General features: G+C 56.6%; 1 protein-coding gene across 2 annotated transcripts in view; it reads left to right on the forward strand.

Moving 5' to 3' along the window:
* The window catches only part of ADAMTS14 (ADAM metallopeptidase with thrombospondin type 1 motif 14), a 73760-nt gene that overhangs the window by 40033 nt on the left and 14435 nt on the right, over window positions 1-19292 (forward strand). The window contains exons 5-15 of one of the 2 annotated variants that reach the window (XM_027596864.2): window positions 2937-3020; window positions 3756-3912; window positions 4544-4649; window positions 6342-6485; window positions 6993-7125; window positions 8376-8489; window positions 10552-10700; window positions 12585-12760; window positions 15179-15312; window positions 15686-15809; window positions 17049-17129. In XM_027596864.2, coding sequence (XP_027452665.1) covers window positions 2937-3020; window positions 3756-3912; window positions 4544-4649; window positions 6342-6485; window positions 6993-7125; window positions 8376-8489; window positions 10552-10700; window positions 12585-12760; window positions 15179-15312; window positions 15686-15809; window positions 17049-17129 — 1402 coding nt within the window. The remainder of the gene's footprint in view (window positions 1-2936; window positions 3021-3755; window positions 3913-4543; window positions 4650-6341; window positions 6486-6992; window positions 7126-8375; window positions 8490-10551; window positions 10701-12584; window positions 12761-15178; window positions 15313-15685; window positions 15810-17048; window positions 17130-19292) is intronic. The other variant, XM_027596865.2, reaches the window with a different exon arrangement.

The raw sequence follows: 19292 nt of genomic DNA on the forward strand, positions 1-19292 counted from the left end.
TCTGGCCCATGTATACCCCATCTCCTTTTCCCCCAACTCCTGGGGTCTGGATCCACCAGTCACCTGAAGCATTTGGTTGCTAGATTATTTCAGAGTGCTGTGCTGTGCTGAGCAAAGTCTCTCGGGATGGAGAAACCTTGTCTCTGTCCCTTTCTGCTTGCTCAGTATCGCATTTAGGCCAGTCACCCAGGAGTGGGAGGTGGCATCAGGAGGCCCCACTCAATCCCCACCAGTGTTGGATACTCGGGCTCTGATTCTACCTCCTATTCTGAGGGGCGGCAGCCTCCTCCCCAATCCCATGGTGAGGACCTCCCAGTGTCCTGGGCTGGAGATGCCAGCCATGGGAGCAGGAGTCACTGGAGGCTTTGATGGGTGGGTTTGGCCTGCTGAGTGTGGAGGCAGCAATAAAGGATATGGCCAGATTCTGGCAGCAATCTGCCTGGCCCATTTTGGAGAGAGACAGAGCAGGAAGACAATGGCCCTGAGAATTTCCAGATGCCCAGGGGCTCTGCACATGCCTCTACCCAAGCATTCCAGTGACTGCTCTCTTTTCCTGCCCCGGGGCAACCGGTGGGTTTATATGTGTCCATGTGGGGCACACATGTGGCTGTGTAGAGCATGCCTTGCTTATCACCCCATCTTTGGTCTGCGTGCTTACAGGGCACATCAGGGGGTCTGAGACACTGGCCGCACCCCATGTAGAAGGAAGGCCGTGTTCTGAGTGGAGGGGCTGAGATGTGAAGGTTATGTAAGAGTTATCCTGCAGCAGGTTGATGATTATTTCAGCAGAAGAGCAAAGAATTCTTAGGTTGGAATTCTGTTAGGGAGAAAATGCGTGTGTGGCCGATTGGCCCCACCCATGGAGCCCCCCCTCCACCACACGGTTCTCTTAGGATAAGTCAGGGGCACGAGGTTGAGAAGGACGTCATCTCCTTCCACATTTGGGCACTCTGCCCCCGTGATATGCGCTGGGGAGCGGAGGAGTGTGGAAGGAAGTGTGACCGCCCATTGGATTTCCCGTCATTCCCTGTGCTGGGGTGTTGGGGGGGCCTGCCGTTCCGCAGCAGGCACTGGTCTTTGGGCTCTGTTGGGTCCAGACATGGGTGCCAGGTTGGCCCCGGTGGAAGGAAGCCTGACACAGGGTGCTCTGAAGTCCGCGTGCTCCAGAGTTGAGGCAGCTTCCCATTCCGGGGGAGCGGGTGGAGGCTCTGTGGCGCACACGGCTTCGGCTGCCAGGCTCTGCGGCCATAGCCTGCTCTGTATTTGGCCGGCCTGGGAACAGTCCTCAGGTCACCTCCTGGCTTTCCCCTCCCTGTGGGACCCTCACATATAGGCTTGGCAGCTCTGTTCCTCTCCATTGGGTAGACAGCTGTCCCTTTGTGGGTTGTTGGCTGGTTACTCTGCTCATGGGCTGCAGGGCATGGAGAGATGGAAGCAGGGAGAACAGGGCCATGTATGAAATGCCCTTCCAGGTCCTGGGAAGACGTGTGGCCAGGAGTCAGAGGCTGGGATCCCCTTCTGCCTCTCTGTGTATGTGGCCCACTCATGGTTCCCAGATGTGGAGTTAGCATGAGATGTCCACATGCCAGCCTTATGACGGCCATTATGATCCACATTCTACAGGGACAGAAACAGAGGTCCTAAGGAGTTGCCTGCTGTGCCCTGAGCCACCCAGCATCCAGGGCAGAGGTGGGATTTGAACCCGGGACTCTGGCCCCAGTAGCTGCATTGCTTTACCAGTGCTGTGTGCTGACGCTGACTTGCTAATAAGCAAGTCACTCCTCTCTGCGGTTACATCCAACGAGGCGATTAGTTACATAAGTCATGGCCCATCACACACAGACATTGGAGATGATGCTTTTAAATATGCGGAATACTGTTTCACAAAACAAGCAACATATATAAACAGTATATTCAGTATGATTACTATTTTGTAAAATGAGCCCACGCACGTATGCACACACACAACAGACACACACACACACACACACACACACACACACACACGGCAAAAAGCATGGTAAGTGTGGTTATCCTATATCTGTCTGGCTGATGGTCGATTTTCTTCTACCTTTTTTGTACTTTTCAAAGTTTATAGGGTGAAATGTTTTATATTCAGAAAAAAAGTTAAAAAAGCTGGAATTGTTCAAGGGGCATCTTCAGGAGATGGACACTCAGGGGAGAGTGAGCCCCCTGTCCTTGGGGGTGGACAGACTGAGGCTTGTCCATCTGTCATGGACACTGTTCCTGGGTGTCCTGATTAGGGGAGTGGGGAGGACAGCATTCTTTGGTGGACCGGGCCTGGCATGGCCCCCGTGTCCCTGGACCTGTGGGAGAAGGGAGTTTCCCAATGCCATGCTCCTCAAACTTGACCATGGCTGAGAATCCCTGGAGTTTGTGGTCACATTGCAGACTGTGACTTGGGAGGTGGGCCCGAGACTCTGCATTTCTAAGACCCTTGTGTACTTTCCCTTGCATTTGCCCTGGAAAATTTTCCCGCGCACTGCAAAGCAGACGATTCCAGTGGCCATTGGAGAGGTACACACAGGGACGTGAAGATGAGCGACCTGGGCTGGGTGACATTTGTGGAAGGACTCTTTCCAGCTGTGGAAAGATGAGTTTTTGTCAGAGGGCTGAGGCTGAGGCCAGGGCCCCCTCACACTTGGCTCCGTGGAGAGAGTGCACAGGTGGAACCAGGAAGGCCAGGATTTTAATCCCAGCTCTGCAGCTCCTTAGCTGCGTGTCCTTGGGAAGGCCATTTTGCCTCTCTCTGCCTCAGTTTCTTCATCAGTACAGTAGGGATAAGAAAGCTGCCTGCTAAGGCCACAGTGAGGATGAATTGGGTTAACATGGCACGGGGCTCAGGATCTGCTCTGTGGTAGGCTCTTAACACGTGCTTGCTTCCCCTGAAATTGCGTGCTCCCTTCTCCTGGCAGGTGGATGAGATTTACCATGATGAGTCCCTGGGGGCCCATATAAACATCGCACTGGTCCGCTTGATCATGGTTGGCTACCGACAGGTAACCCCCCCTTGCCAATAGGCAGGGTTTGGAGGGAGAAGGGGTGTGGGGCCAATGCATTGCACTGGCTGTGGGGTGGAGAGCCATTGGTCAGGGTCTAGGAAGCATTTTGTTTCCAGAATCAGAACCCTGACACCATTAGAACTGAGGCTTCAGGGACAGAGGCATTTGGGGATATTACACAGGGACTGAGGGATTCCCTCCAAGCTCGTAAGCGGACAGTCCTACAGCCTTACAGCTGGAGTCCCTCTTCCTGAGGAACCGATGTGGAGATGGACTCGGAGTGGGGCAGTGACTGAGCCAAGTCCTGCTTTGCTTGGATGCTGGGGCCCTGGGCTCTGCAATCTTAGACCACCAGTCTCTTATTCTCCCCCAAACGGAGGTAGCAACAGAACTTTCCTCCAGGGGCTACTGTGAGGATAAAATGAGACCGTGAACGTAAAGCCTAGAAGAAGTGCTCAGCACAACACCTGCCTTGCAAGTCAGTTGAAGGAGGAAAGAGAATGTGTGTTGAGTTCTCAGCAGACAGGTGTCCTGGCACAGGGCCTGGTGTGTGAGCGCTCCCTAAAGTGGGAGGGCTGTGCACCAGCAGTTGGAGTCTGGGCTACTCGGGCACAGTCCGTGCAGTCCCATGGGCCTCAGTGTCCTCCGCCGGTGGGAGGGGAGCGATGGGCGCCCCCTGAGGTCTGGGGGCTCTGGCGATCGCCCCTCTATTGATGCTCTTGACCCCTGCAGTCTCTGAGCCTGATTGAGCGTGGGAACCCCTCTCGCAGCCTGGAGCAGGTGTGTCGCTGGGCGTACTCTCAGCAGCGCCAGGATCCCAGCCACGCAGAGCACCATGACCACGTGGTCTTCCTCACCCGGCAGGACTTCGGGCCCTCAGGTACGCCAGGTACTGTATTAGCTGTGGCCAGGTGTGTGCAGCTGCAGGGCAGAGGCTCAGGCTCGGGGCTGGGCTCTCTGGAGCCACCCCAAGGCGGTTTGAGAGACCAGGCTCCCTGTCAACAGAGAGAGTCCTGGGACTTTGGAGATAGGACCTGGCCGGACAGGTGGGCAAGCTTGAAATGGTTTCTTGGGGACCAGGGGAAGTGAATAGGCCCCCATTCTGGTCCCTGCGGTCTTGGCTGAGCCTGCCAGTGGCTGGAAATGGTGTGTGTTTGTTGACTGACCAACTGACTGGCTGGCTGGAGGGACATGGCGTGGAAGTCAGGTGTGCGCAGGCTTGGGGTATCTGGAAATCTTACTCTTTTGATCAGAGGAGGGGATGGCAGAGGCATGGAAGCTGCAGGCCCTGAGGGGAGCTGTAGAGCTTTAGGGTGTGGGAGCATTTGGCTCAGGTTGCTCTACTATTGGGAGGGGGGTGGACTTTGCAAAGATCCCCCTTCCTCCAGACACCCTCCAGTGACCCTCTGGTCACTACCACGTCAGCATGTCCCTACAGTGGCTGGCTGCGCACAGACCTCGCCGAGTCCTGCCTCCCCTTCCTGTGACCTCTGTCTGCCCTCTCTCCCTCCCCCCGGCAGGGTACGCACCTGTCACTGGCATGTGCCACCCCCTGAGAAGCTGTACCCTCAACCACGAGGACGGCTTCTCCTCAGCCTTTGTGGTGGCCCACGAGACTGGCCATGTGTAAGTGTGCATAAGCGGTGCCGGGAGGGCGGGCTGTGCTGGGAGCTCCAAGGAGTTCTGCGGGTGTGGGTGGCTTAATCCCAGATCAGGCTCCCACCCCTGCATCCTAGGAGATGCCAGAGGAGCTGCCCATGCACTGTGCCCAGCCATGATGGGGAGGGGGCCTTGGGGCCCAGAAGGCAATTCTGGGCCTGCCTTGGCTCCAGCCCCCACATCCCAGGGCCATGGAGAACCAGATGTGGCCCTGCCTTTGGGCAGGTCGATGCCGTGTCCCATCATAGGCAGTGGTCTGTTCTCTGGATGGCCTCTATCCCTCATCCCATCCACAACTTGAGGCCCTCCCGAGAGCCGTTCCAGCCTACACGGCTGCTGCAGCGCTGGCCTGAGCCCATCGTAAACAGGCGCTCGTAGGCTCAGGTCTCGGGCCAGGCTGGCGGCCGGCTTGCTTGGTCTCTGGACCTGGATTTTGTTTAGAGCATATCCATTCACTCATTCAACCAATATTTCTTGAGCACCCACTGTGCACCAGGCCCTGTGGTGGGAATGGACTGTAGTGGAGAATAGGCCAGAGAAGCTACATTCCTGGAGAAAGCAAATATGCCACTGTCATCCAGGTTGTCCTTCGGTAATGTGCACATGCTACTGTCATGACTGCCGGCCTCGTCCCCCCACTGGGCAGAACTGAGGGACACACTCCCGGCTCCTCCCCTGCAGGTGGAAGGACTTGGGAAGGAGGGGGGTGGGCCAGCCCAGAGGGGGTCTGGCACCTGCTGTCTGCTGCGCCCCTCTCCACACCAGCCCGATGAGCCCAGGAGGCCCCTGTGGACTCCATGCAAGCTCTGCCCCTTGCTGGGGCCCCAGCTCCCTCCTGACTGACACGTGGGGAACCTTAAGGGTCCCTTCCTGCCCCGGAAGCCCATGGTGCCTCATATTTTAGAGCCGGGAGTTTGTCCTCCTGTGTGTGGGAGGCGGGGGGGGGGGGGGGGGGCGGGGCTCCACTCTTCACGGAGCAGAGCCTCTCCCTGGGGAGAGACAAGGACAGCCTTAGAGGTCCATGTGTCTGTCTGGTGGTCAAGGCCAGATGCAGCCACCTGGGAGTATTTGAGAATTTAGAGCCTCTGGGCTTTGGCATTCAATACTAATGATACAAAACAGACTTTACAATTTAAACCATCGCTGTGGTAGGTGTGTACCACTCACAAAGCTCTGTGCTCAGTTCTGCGGGGTCTTGGGAAAGCTTAAAAGCTGGCATGCCGATACTCAGGAAATGAGGTTGAACTGAGCCAGATGAGTGAGAACTGGTCCTTGCACTTGCAGGCCTTGGGCCTGGTGCTGCGAGTCGTTAATGGTGGGACGGGTGACCCCTGCTGTACGAGGTCAGCCCTTGGGGGTCGTGACCAGGGAGGGTGTCCGGGTAGGAGTGGGGCTTGAGCGGGCCTTGGAACCCCTGAGGATGTGGGTGGGGTTTGAGGAGGGGGCAGGAGGGCAGAATGAGTCCAGCCCCATTGGGAAGCAGGGTGGGGCCTCAGCTTCCATCCAGAGGGGTGGTCCTCCCCCCTGCATGGTGGGGAAACTGAGGCCAGGAGGAACAGTCTGAAGCCTGGTCAGGGCATGCTCTCCTATTGCCTTCACAGGGACCGGCTCCCTAGCGTGACTCGGGGCTCCCTTCTGTACCCCACCCCCACCCTCTAGGCTCGGCATGGAGCATGATGGTCAGGGGAACGGCTGTGCGGACGAGACCAGCCTGGGCAGCGTCATGGCGCCCCTGGTGCAGGCTGCCTTCCACCGTTTCCACTGGTCCCGCTGCAGCAAAGTGGAGCTCAGCCGCTACCTCCCGTAGGTTGCCTCCACTTCCGGGCTGGGGACGGGGAGCATGCAGCCTGCCACTCCATCTCCCCTGCCCCCCAGCCATCTCTGTCCCAGGACCACCCTGCCCCCAACATGCGCTCCATTCCCAGCCTTGCTGCTCAGCTCCTGGGCCTCCAGGACGTTGAGGCCGAGGACAAGCTTTAGACCCAGGAGCTCAAGGCTAAGAATGGGGGCCGAGTGGATTCGGGTGGGGCAGGTGTGGGCAGAGAGACTGTCACTAACCTCAAGTGGCAGCTGGCCAGGGCCCCCAGTACGTCCTGCGTGGCAGGCTGCCTTTCCTTCCCTCAGTGCAGTGAGCCCTCCGATTGTTATGGAACGGGCCCTTCCTCCCTGGAAGGCACAGCGAGCGCCTAGCAGAGGGCAGCAAGGGCCGATTCCTACAGGCCGCCTTTGCTCCTTAAACCCCCGCCTCCAGGACAGGAGGGCGTGGGAATCCTGCCTCGGCCTGGCTCACCTCCTTGTCTCCACCGGCAGCTCCTATGACTGCCTCCTCGATGACCCCTTTGCGCCCGCCTGGCCCCGGCCCCCGGAGCTGCCGGGCGTTGACTACTCAATGGATGAGCAATGCCGCTTTGACTTCGGCTCCGGATACCACACCTGCTCTGCGGTGAGTTCCCACCGGCCTCTGCCTGCTGGGGTGCCAGGGCCTTGTCCTCCTGGGACCCCGGCTGGGCCTCCCAGCTGGCCAGGTGGCCTGGTGATGAGCCCGCGGGCTTGGTGCCACCTGCCGTGGGGGGATGCAGGGTGACCAGGGCCCGGCCCTGCTGCCTTCTGCTACATACCTGCCGCACCCAGTCCCACCTTTGGAGGCGGGTGTGTGCAGGGCTGGAGGACAGTCCCTCTGTCATATCAGGTGCTGGGCTCTGGCCTCCTGGAGGAATAGTTGTCTCCATCTACTCTTCGGGGATTTGACAGGATGTTTTGGGCTGATTTGTCACCCTAGTGAAAATCTCCTGTGTCCCCACATAATCTCTCTCCAGGGGGTCAATTGCATGCTCTCCCCTCCCCACCCCATGCCTAGGAGATAGATACAAGGGAGCATAGCCCTTCCTTACCCTGCAGGACAGGGCAGGAGAGAGCCTGGCGCTGGGGAGCCCCCAGGAGAGAACCAAACAGCTGCTGATCAGGGCCTTGGCAGAGGCTCACATCCCGCAGGACCAGGAGCCCCAGTGTATGGTCACCTTCCCACTGCTCAGGCCATATGGGGACACATGGTCTCTGAGCTAGGCGGGGAGAAACAGCCTGGGATGTGGAATTGCAGCGCCCAAGGGCTCTATCTGTAGTGCACTGGTCTGGCTGGCAGGGGGTCATAGGAGAGAATAATCTGGGCTCTCCTGGACAACATGAAACAGGAGGTCACCAACATCTGGCACAGCCTGGTGAGACCGGAGGCGGGTGGGAATCCTGGCCTCGTCTGGGTGTCTTGGGGTCTGGGCCAGACCGGCAGCCCTTTGAAGGCCCTGACATGCACTGGGCTCAAGGGGCTTGGCAGGCCCAAGCGTCCCCGGAGCCTCAAACTCTAGTCCCTGCCCAGTGGCATGGCGGCTTCTGCAGAGGCAGGGAGGGAGGCCTGGGGAGGCAACAAGGGGAGTGTGCAGGGGCAGGGAGGGAGGCCCGGGGAGGCAACAAGGGGAGTGTGGGCTGTGGCCTCCCCCTCTTGGTGCCCCGCCGGAGAGAGTAGGGGGTCCCTGGAGGCCATTAAAGTGGGGTCCAGTTTGAGGGCATGGACCTGCCTGCCGCCCTCCACGTGTTCTGGCCCCAGTGTCCACCACAGTCCTCCCCTCTCTCCGTCACTGCCCTTTGCCCCCTGGACAACTTGGAGCCTGTGTGCGTGACCGCTCTTCCCTGCCCGCGCAGTTCCAGACCTTTGAACCCTGTAAGCAGCTGTGGTGCAGCCACCCCGACAACCCGTACTTCTGCAAGACCAAGAAGGGGCCCCCCCTGGACGGGACTGAGTGTGCACCTGGCCAGGTACCTGGGGCCTGGGGCTGCGGCAGGACTGTGTGGGTCCCCGGGAGCCCCCGCCCCCCAGGCGTGTGTGTGCAGATGGCATGCATGGAGCCCCTCCATGAACTCATATGTTCACACCCTCCCTCCCACACCATAGTGCGCAGAGCTTGGCATTCTCTTCCAGCCCTTCCAGCAGGAAGGCTTACTCCCATTTTACAGATGAGAAGAATGAGGCCCAGGCAGGCAGGTGAAGGAATTTGGGAGTCAAAGAAGGGGGGAGGGAAGACTCCAGGTGTCCTGCTTCTCCTCCCTGGCCCGCCACGCTATTTTTCCCATGCACGTGTTGCCTCCCCTGCCCCAGACCCAGCCTTTCACGTATATGTGGGCGTGTGTTTGCCCCCTTGAGCGTGTGTGCGTGTCGGGGCTTCATTTGGCCCAGGGGCCTCGTGGCCGGGTCTGAGAGCCCTGACCTGGGGTCTGAAGCCCACCTCTGCTCTATTGCTGGTCCTGAGCCTGATCTCTGTGGTGCCTGTAGGCCACTTGTGGCACTTCTCTGGGTCCTGCTGACCCCTGATCAAGTGGCCTTTCCACTCCTCAGGTGGTTCTGAAGTCACGTGAGAGCAAGGGGCAGAAGCAGGGCATTGAGAGAGGCTCTAGGCTTACTCAGCATCAGCTGGGAGCCCAGCCACAGGACGCACCCTCCAACCTGCCCTCTGCCCTCTGCCCTCACCAGGCTCCACCCACCCAGCACGTGTGTGTGTGGGGGGGGGGAGGGGGGGGTCTGCCCCTTCACAGATGGCTGGGGCTTCCCGTGGCCTTGCACCGGCCCAGTGGGCTCTGCGCCTGGAGGGCTCTTATCCTGGGGACTCGGTATACCTGCTCCAGGTGTTTCCAGAGTTCCAGCAACTTCCGTCACCATTTCACGCGACAGTTAATCCATGACTCTCAATTCTGGCTGCATGTTGGAACCATCGGGGGAGCTTTCTGAGTCCCCACCCCCCAGGGCAGGGAGTGACTGAAGATGGGCATGAGAGATCTCTTTGGGGTGATGGAAACGTTCTAAAATTGGATGTGGTGACAGTTGCACAAGGCTGTAAATTGTGAAAACTCACTGACTTGTGCACTTGACCTGAGCGGTTTTTATGATACAGAAAGTATCTGCCACGTCTTTAAAAAATCCCGACCCTTAGAGATCCTGACTCAGTTGGTCTGGGGTGGAATGAAGGCATCTGGAGTTTTAAAAGTTCCCCAGGTGACTCCAAGGCTGAGAACCATGCAGCTTTCTCTTGAAAAAGACCCAGGGAGCTTTGCTGTCTTTCTCACATGTTGCCCGGCAGGAGAAGGGAAGCGAGTTACTTTGGTTCAACCCTCCTTTGTGCCTGGCCTCGAGCTAGGGTCTTTACAGGTGTTCTTGCTTTCAGTTCTTAGAACAGTTCCATTTAGCAGGTGAGCACACTGAGGCTCAGCAAGGGGAAGTTGTGCCAAAGTCACACACAGCTTGTAATGGCTGAGCAGGGATTCAAACCCAGGCCTCTTAGACTCGATTCAAATACTCTCTCCATTTGTGCATGGATAGACCTCCCTGTGGGACTGACTTGCCTCCCACAAACACACCTGCCCGTGGCCCCTGCAAGGGGATTTTGAGGTACAGAGTCAAGATCGCCTCTAGATAGCATGGAAAGATTGTGTCTTCTATCCCCGATCAGTTTTTTTTTTTCTCCAGGAGTGTTAAGCCAACTATCTGCAGTTATTATCATCATTGATAATACTGTCTGCCATTTTTGGAGGGCTGTGCGTGCCAGGCATGATCTCCTTCAAGGCTCCCAGCAGACCCGTGGGCAGGTGCTATTGCCCACACTGTTCACTGGAGGGATAGGCTCAGAAAGGGGAACCCTTTGCTGAAGGTCCACTCGGCTCATGGAAGGGGTGGGATTCTGTGCAACCCCGAGGCTCGTGCTCTTAATGCCCTTCCTTCTGGGCTCACCTGTGGTGCCCCCCAGCCACTTGCACCATGGGGCACTCTCCATAGCAGGCTGGTCAGCAGTGGCCCCAGGGTAACTTCATTCCGTCTGCTCCATCCCAGTGGTGCTTCAAAGGTCACTGCATCTGGAAGTCATTGGAGCAGACTTACGGCCAGGATGGAGGCTGGAGCTCCTGGACCAAGTTCGGGTCATGTTCACGGTCATGTGGGGGCGGGGTTCGATCCCGCAGCCGGAGCTGTGACAATCCCCCGTGAGTGCTCTTGGCTGAGGTGGGCAGGGCAGGGGACCCCCAGCCACCAGGCCTGAGGGGCTGGGAGACGAAGGCACGCGGGAAGGGGTGGGGGCAGGACACTAGAGAGAAGGTCCCCTGCAGGTGGTTTGTATTCTATTGGTGAGGACCCAGAATTGTTGGGGGGGGTGGGGCCGGGCCTGATGTCTCCCGTTGGGTGTGGCATCTGAGAATCGGTCTGAACTAGTGATTCTCAAACTCTCGTGTGTGGAAGATTCTGAGTGGGCCGAGGACTCTGATCCTCTGGCTAAGCTTTGAGAAGACGCTGATCTAAATGCTCAGTAGCCATGTTTGCTTTCTTGCCATATGAAGGAGAAATTCCGCTAATTTTCCTTCACTTACCTCTTTTTGTCATCAAATCCTGCCTTTCACTGCCCCACCCAAATTCCAGGAGTCTGGGGGAGCAGTCTGTGTCTCCCCCTTTTGCTCCCTCCGTGGGGATCCCTCCCATGGTTTTGGAACTTCGAGCGCCAGCTGGCTCTGGCCTCCCTGTCCCAGGCTGAAGCCACCCGGTCAGAACAGCCTCAGGCTAGATGGGGGCCGGCCAGGGGCGGCCGTGTGGGTCAGCGGGCTCCAGGAACCAGGGGTGCCCAGCCTCCGCAGAATAGCAGCGCCCTTGGATGCTGTGGCTTGGTAGTGGCCACCCCCCCTCGCATCCTCAGGAGGGATCCTTCGTCCTCTCCTGTTTACCTCCGGGGATGGGAGGCTCACTACCGCCTGTCGCAGCCTGATCCTGTGTCCACTGGCTGTGCTGACCTTTTATAAATATGAGCCCAAACGAACTGCCCTGTACCTGCCACCTGTTGGGGGTGTGAAAGCCCGGGTTGGAGAAAGGCCCAGTGAGGCCCACTCTGAGTAAACCACCTTCCAGTCTAGACGGGTGGTTATCCCCTTGATCAAAGCTGCCGTCTAGCAAACTCCTCTGTAATCGTAACTCTTTGTATTGTATGAGGCTTAAGTGACATAATATGGGTACTCTGAGCACTATGCCCAGCCCAGATTAAGCGCTAATAAACGGCAGCTGCTGTTGTGATAATTGGTACAGTGTATCGAGCACTCTCTCCTGCCAGGTGGGATGGGGGGCTGCTGAGCACTTCTGTGCACACACCCGTGTGATGCTCTGGCTCTGGGAGCACGGTACCAGGAACCTATGCTTGGATACTTTGCCTCCATGATCCTACCCAATCCCCTTCATGGAATGGAGAAGAGAATACCTTTTCTTATTTATTCTTCACAGACGCTGCAGGAGGTAGGTTAGAGAAGAGGGATCCCGGTCCCACCTTTAAAGAGGAAATCAAGGCTCAATAAGGCTGGGTGACTCAGCCGAGATTTACAAAGGCGGGATTTGGGGTTAGACCTAGCACAGCCTTGTCGTTCCAGATCCACGTCTCTCTTCACCACTCCTTAGTTTATTATGAGGTGAGGTGGAAGCGGACGCAAATCGGAATTGTGGAGGCACGTTTTGAGCGCCTACTGTATGCCAGGCCCTCTGCAATGGTTGAAAACATATACAAGGACGAATAAGACCGGATTCTCTTCCAGCCCAGTCGGAGGGCGTCAGTTAGCCCTGTCGCCGCCATCCACCCCCCTGCCCTGTTTCTCAGCTCTCCTCCTCCCCCCATAGTGGAACAGGTGGCATGTGCCCAAGGGGTGGAGTGAGAGGAATCTGGAAGGGCTCTGAGCACAGCAGCCCCCACTGGAGGGGGAGTCCCTCTCTAGCTTATAAGTTAGAAGAGCCTCTTTATGTTCCTCTCAAAGGCTGAGCTGCCATGGGTGGCCATGTGGGAAGCCTGGCCCTCCCCAGCCTTCCGGCAAAGTCACCCGGTCCCTCTGTGCCTGCCACAGCCCAGCCTACGGAGGCCGCCCGTGTTCAGGGCCCGAGTTCCAGTACCAGATATGTAACAGCGAGGAGTGCCCGGGGCCCTACGAGGACTTCCGGGCCCAGCAGTGTGCCAAGCGCAACTCCTACTACATCCACCGGAATGCCAAGCACAGCTGGCTCCCCTACGAGCCGGAAGACGGTGAGTGGCTCCCTCCCCCACCCCCCCGCCGCGTCCTTGCGCATCTGCTGGGTCCATGTCTTCCCAGGTGCCCCTCCCATGCCTGGGGCCGCCCGTGGAGGTAGAGGGACAGTTGGGGCACCAGAAGGGACATGCAGTGGCCAGGCTTGCCATACACCTCTGTGCGGGCCCTCGTCTTGTGTGCCTTGGGGCCAACGGACCTCATGAAAGCCGTGCCTGATTTGTGTATTTATGCTGACGGTTTTCTGGCGGGAAAACCCCCTCGAATCAGGGGCCCTTCACCCAGAGGTGCCGTTGAGGTGGGCAGCGGTGTTGGCTGTTGGCTTGGTGCCTCTCACCCGGGCCCGTACCTGTACGGGAAGGCGCTCTACAGGTGCAGGTGCCCTGGCTTTGCGTGCCCGCCATCCCCAGAGGCTCTGTCCTATCACATCCCATATTTTTAGGTTTTGCTGACGGTGCTACTGTTATAGCCGGTAATGAAGAGGATTTAAAAGGCAGGCGGATGAGAGCCTCTGGGATCCTGATACTGACTCCCTCCAGGCTGCTCTGGGACAGACACAGGCCCCAGGACTCATGCAGAGGAACTGAATTTTGGGACCAAGTGCCAGTGCCAGGACCTGTGTGCTTTGGAGCATTTCCACGGACGGCTCTCCTAGCAGCGGAGAGATGCCCGTGAAAGGCTGGGGTTGGAGGCGTCTTAGCACCTTCAGGCTGGAGGGGCCCCTTGCGGTCCTCTGTGTCCACTCCCCCGGCCAGCCTCTCTATGGTCCTCTGATGGACAGATGTTCAACCCCTACCCCGCAGCCCTCAGCCTCAGATGGCACCTACTAGAATGGCCTTTCCTCTCCTGAGCCCAGGGCCTCCTCTTTGGAGCCCTGGTTCCAAAGGATTAACTGCAAGACCCTTGGTTGTTCAGCTCGTATTTAGAATGGCAATCTTCAGGTTGGAAGGGACCTCAGGGGCCTGTCCATTGCCCAGCAGGGCACAGGCCTCTCTGGAACATGATGGCGGAGAGTGTTTTCCCTCTGCTTTGAGTGCCTCCCGCTCTAGGGAGTCCGCCACCACCTTGCCACTATCGGCTGGCTTCCATGGCTGTCCACAGAGCTGTCTGCCTGGGGCATACTGGTCAGTGTCCCTGACCCTTTGGGAGGGTTAGAGTCTCCTATTCCTCTCCCGCTGGCCCAGGTCCCGCCGGGAATCTGGCTCCTGTGCACGAAATCTGAAGTGGTATTAGATGCTATGGTTCTGGACTTGAGCTCTGAGTACTGGGGCAAGATGCATGCTGCGAGCCCAGGGACCAGGAGCAAGGAGCCAGATGGTCCCTTAAAAATTTGGCTGAGGAGGGTGGCTTGCTTTGAAAGCCTTGCAGGTCCACTCAGATCCAAGGAAGCCCCTTGGGCATTTGGACTTTGGGTTTTCCCAGGCCTTTTCGACAAATTCCAGAAAGTTATCTAGCCCCAACTTCCCTTTTCCTAAGAAACATAGCAAATGTTTATATGTTCTCTGGAACCTTCTTTTTAGCACATCAATGGCCCAGAGAGGGAAGAGAACAATCAGTTGTTAGAACTAGAAAGGATCTCCTGTCCTCTCTCACTGCAGCTTCATCTGGCAAACCCAAACCCAGATCACTGTTCTGCCTTATCTTCACACAGCCTCCTAATGTTTACAAACACGTGAAGATACACCATCATACATGTGACTGGGGAAGTGTATGGAGAGGTCAGTGTGGGAATCAAGCCAGACCGCCTGGCTTAGGATCCTGGCTCTTCTACTTAGTGTGTGGCTTGTGTGGCCTTGAGCAAATTTCTTAACTTTTCTGGTCCTTGGTCTCCTCCTCTGTAATGCTAGAACTTACTTCCTTGCGGTATTGAAAAATGTAATTGAGTTCATTCACAAAAAACATTTGAAATTTTACATCCAGAGTGTGTAGGGGCACCTGGCTGGCTCGGTCGGTAGAGCATGTGACTCCTGATCTCAGGATTGTGAGTTCAAGCCCCACATTGGGCGTGGAGCCTACTTAAAAAAAAAAAAAGAAAAAAAAAGAAAGAAAAAAAAAGAAAAAAACGTGTAGAGGTTTTGGAAGTATCTGGCACTTAGGAAGCATTCACTAAGTGTTGGCTTATTATTATTGTTATTACTGTTATTTTATCACTTGATTTTCTTTAACATCCTACGTGGCATTTTACTGGTCAGGGATAAGGAACTGAGGCTCAGAGAGGTCAGATAATTTGCCCAGGGTCACTCGGCTAATAAGTGACACAGCAGGGATATTAAGCCCCAGCTCCACCCCCAGAGCTCCCCTCAGCACCCGGAGCTGGTCCAGGAGCTTCCTGCTTGGGACAGGCGCTGCTCTCCTCCTGGGCCAGCCCATTTTCTCCGAGCACGGCTGGGAATTCAGCACGCTCTCTGTGTCCACAGATGCCCAGAAGTGTGAGCTGATCTGCCAGTCGGAGGACACAGGGGATGTGGTCTTCATGAACCAGGTGGTCCACGATGGGACACGCTGCAGCTACCGGGACCCATATAGTGTCTGTGCCCGTGGCGAGTGTGTGGTAGGTCCCCTGCTCTGGGCCCCCCACCTTCCGCCTTCCCCCGGGGAGACTGGAGGGCTGCACTGCCTGCCCCTCTTTCTGCTCCCTGGGGAGACCAGCGTCTCCTCGCCTGCCCCACCCGTGACACCCTTGGTCCTCAGCATAATCCCGGGTTGCTAGAAAGGGGTTTTTACCCAGCCCCGTTCAAGGGAAGAGGAGTGGCCAGGTTTAAGACCTGTCCATGTGACATGGAGAGTTTGTGTCCAGGAGTGCTTCTTGGTCTATGGTCACCTTGTGGGGTCTGGAGACCAGGGAGGGAGTCAGGGGCTGCCGGCCTGGGGATGGTAACGGGGGGCATGGGAGCCTTCTCCTGAACCCCTCCTTCTGGCCTCAGCCTGTCGGCTGTGACAAGGAGGTGGGCTCCATGAGAGCAGATGACAAGTGCGGGGTCTGCGGCGGCGACAACTCTCACTGCAGGACTGTGAAGGGGACACTGGGCAAGGCCTCCAAGCAGGCAGGTGAGCAGCCTGGGGCCAGGGAGATGACCAGGAGTGGCTGGGGTTCTGGCCTGGCCAGGGGTCCCTTGAGCCTGAGTCCCTCGGGCGAGCCCTCCTTCCTCTGCTGGGGCCACAGTGCGGGGTGGGGTGGGGGGCGGTGGGGGGAGGCACCTGGAGCCTGCCTCTACACCTTCCCAGGAGGCCCTTGGTGGTGGAGTCAGAAGCCACAGCTGGCCACCTCCCCTTCCAGTGTGTGCGGCCTGCGTTTGGGCCCAGAAGCCCAGAAGCATTTTCCTGCCGGCCCATGTGCTGTGATAGGAGCTCATCCATCTCTTTGGCCCAGGGACGGTTGTGGGGAGTGAGAACTCAGACGGGTCTGAAGAGGTAGCCCAGACTGGACTGGAATGTTTTTTCTCCTCCCTCTCTCCCTTTTTTGGTAAACTAGTGGTGCCTCCTGCTTTGAACTCCTGGTACCTTGAGTTCCTTGACTTCCCTCCCACCTTGAGTCTGGCCACACTTGGCTAATGAAAAGGGCCAGGTGTTAGTCCTCTACACTCTAGGATAAATTAGATCCGTTTCCCCTTTGGGAGTGTCAGAGTCTTGCCTCGCCTCTCCTTTTGGGGGCAAGGTTGGTGGCTTTGAGAGAGGTTTGTTTCCAGGTTTGGGACTGGGAGAGCCATGGGGCCCAGAGAAGCCATGCTGGATGTCCATCTAAATCCCTTAAAGTATGAGAAAAAAGGGGGAGAGGACATCAGGAGAGAAAAGGAGGCTCAAGAAAGTGGGGAATAAGGGCGCCTGGGTGGCTCAGTTGGTTAAGCGACTGCCTTCGGCTCAGGTCATGATCCTGGAGTCCCAGGATCGAGTCCCGCATCGGGCTCCCTGCTCAGCAGGGAGTCTGCTTCTCCCTCTGACCCTCTTCCCTCTCGTGTTCTCTATCTCTCATTCTCTCTCTGTCTCAAATAAATAAAAAAAAAAATCTTAAAAAAAAAAAGAAAGTGGGGAATAATAGTAACTAATGTGCATGCGTGCTTACCCGCCCCCCCCACCCCCCACCCTGCAGCCCTTAGACTTGATAGAGCATTTAAACAATAGCATCTCATTTGACCCTCTCAGCACCTTATGGACACGGGCCCGTTCCTGTTTTACAGATGAGGAAACAGGTTCTTGGGGATGTGCTAGGGGTGGGGGGCGTGGGTGATGGGGTCTGCTGGGCAGACGGGCCATCAGTTCAAGACGCTCACGGATCCTTCTCTGTGGCAGGAACTCTCAAACTGGTACAGATCCCAGCGGGTGCCAGGCATATCCAGATTGAGGAGCTGGAGAAGGTCCCCCACCGCATTGGTGAGTGCTGGGGAGCTGGGAGAGGGGCCGCCAGGCCCTCGGGCCTGCCCTCGGCTGTGGGAAAGCCAGGAAGGCAGAGGAGAGATTCTAATGCAGGGGAGATTTCACAAATTCGAACAATGGCAGGGAAACCTTAATTTTTTTTTTTTTTTTACTTATGTTGAATAGACAACCTGTTCCATGGTTCAAATTTCAGAAGGTGTGAGAGGGGATCCAGCAAAGATTTCCCTCCCATCTCTGTCCTGCAGGAGCTGTTTGTTTCCCCAGGGGCAGCCACTGTTGATTAATTGTGCACACCTCTAAGAGGAAAACGATTTTCATAGAATGCGTCAGCCACCTTTTGCTGTGTAACATACCATCCCAAAACTTTGTGGTTTTAAACAAGGGTTTGTATTAGCTTATGGTTCTGTGGGCCATCAGTTTGGGTTGGGCTCAGCTCTTGCTGCTTCTGTTCCTCTGCCTGGACTCACTCATTCAAAGGCAACATCTGGTGGGTCCGTTAGATGCCGGTTGGTACTGGTGGTCAGCTGGGGTGATGGGGGTGACGGGGCCATGTCCCCAGCTGGCTAGCCTGGGATTATTCACATGGTGTCTGTCACATGGTCCTCAGTGGGGGCAAGAGCAGGCAGGCCCCAGCGTGCAAGCACTTGCCAGCTCTCTGCTTGCGGACTCAGGGGGTAGAAACAGACAGTCTCTTGGTGGGAAGTATGATGGAGTCACCGTTCAAGGAGGTGTGCACACTGGAAGAGGAGGAATTTGTAGCCATTTTTGCAGTCTACCACATGGACCCTTAAATTATTCTTATTATAATGACACTTAAACACAATCACTAAATCACCCCTTATAATAGTTATACAACTATAAACCAAGAGAGATTAAAAATAAGGGCCCCGAAATAAATGGACAAAATTCAAATTGAGAACATTAATGTAACGGGAGAGATTTTTGTGTTCATTTGTTTGCTGTGTTCTGTTTTTGCTGAAACTAAGTTGGCAGTTAAAAAAATAAATGTGTCCAGGGGCCCCTGGGTGGCTCAGTCGGTTAAGCGTCTGCCTTCAGCTCAGGTCATGATCCCAGGGTCCTGGGATTGAGCCCACATCAGGCTCCCTGCTCAGCGGGGGGCCTGCTTCTCCCTCTGCTCCTCCCCCTGCCTGTGCTCTCCTGCTCTCTCTCTGTCAAATAAATAAATAAAATCTTAAAAAAAAAAAATGAATGTGTCCAGAACAGGCAAATCAAGGGAGACAGGAGGGCAGGTTCGTGGTGCTCAGGGGCTGGCCTGTGGGAGGGGGATGGGAGTGGCTGCAAATGGGGGTGATGAAGTGTCTTCAGGAATCGGATAGCGGTCCAATCATCACTGAAGTCCACACTTTAAAAGGCCGAGTGTGTGGTGTGTGAATTACATGTCAATTTAAACCACAGAAGCCTGGTTTGGAGCAGGGTCTCAATGAGCAAGCAGGGAAGGTTGCCGTCCTGACGCTGGGTAGTGGCTGGGGTCTCCCACACTGGTCTGTGTTCAGGCCCCTCACAGAGGGCATGTGTGCCATGATGTTGCTGGGCCTCAGCATATCCCAGAGGCCCCTCTTATCTGTTACATCCACCTGGTCACACTGCTTGTCACCAGCTCTTCCTAAACACGAACACAAAACATAACATCTCTGGGCAGGCTCTATATTACAGAAATGCTGATATTCATGTTTTTCGGTTATCATCAAAATAATAGAAAATATTTTAAAGTGTCCTGGGGAACTTGCCCTCCCCTGGGGAATACATCTACACTGACACAGTTGTGAGCGAGCCCTAACCTGCTCTGGAAGGCACCTGAGAGGGTGTAGTGCAAATAGGCAAGAGGCACAAGGAGCAGCTGAGCCCCACGGCGTCCCACGGGCCTTCTGTGTTCCCCGATTCACCCTCACAGTGAGCCAGTCTGGGCCGGGGTCTCCTGTCTGCCAGCCCCATGCCCTTGCCCCCCACACCGCTCTGCACGGGGAGTGTGAGTTTGGAGGGCTTGGCTTGGCCATCTCCCTGCCCACTTGCCTGTCTGGCTCCAGGGTATTTTGCCGGAACAGGGGCTGAGAGGGGAAGGGGGCAAGGAGAGGAGAGTCATTTACTCCAAGAAGAGGGTGGAGCTCGCAGACACGCCTCCGGCTCCACCCCCCCCACCAT

Source organism: Zalophus californianus, chromosome 15 (genome assembly GCF_009762305.2).
Source record: "Zalophus californianus isolate mZalCal1 chromosome 15, mZalCal1.pri.v2, whole genome shotgun sequence".
Lineage (NCBI taxonomy): Eukaryota > Metazoa > Chordata > Mammalia > Carnivora > Otariidae > Zalophus > Zalophus californianus.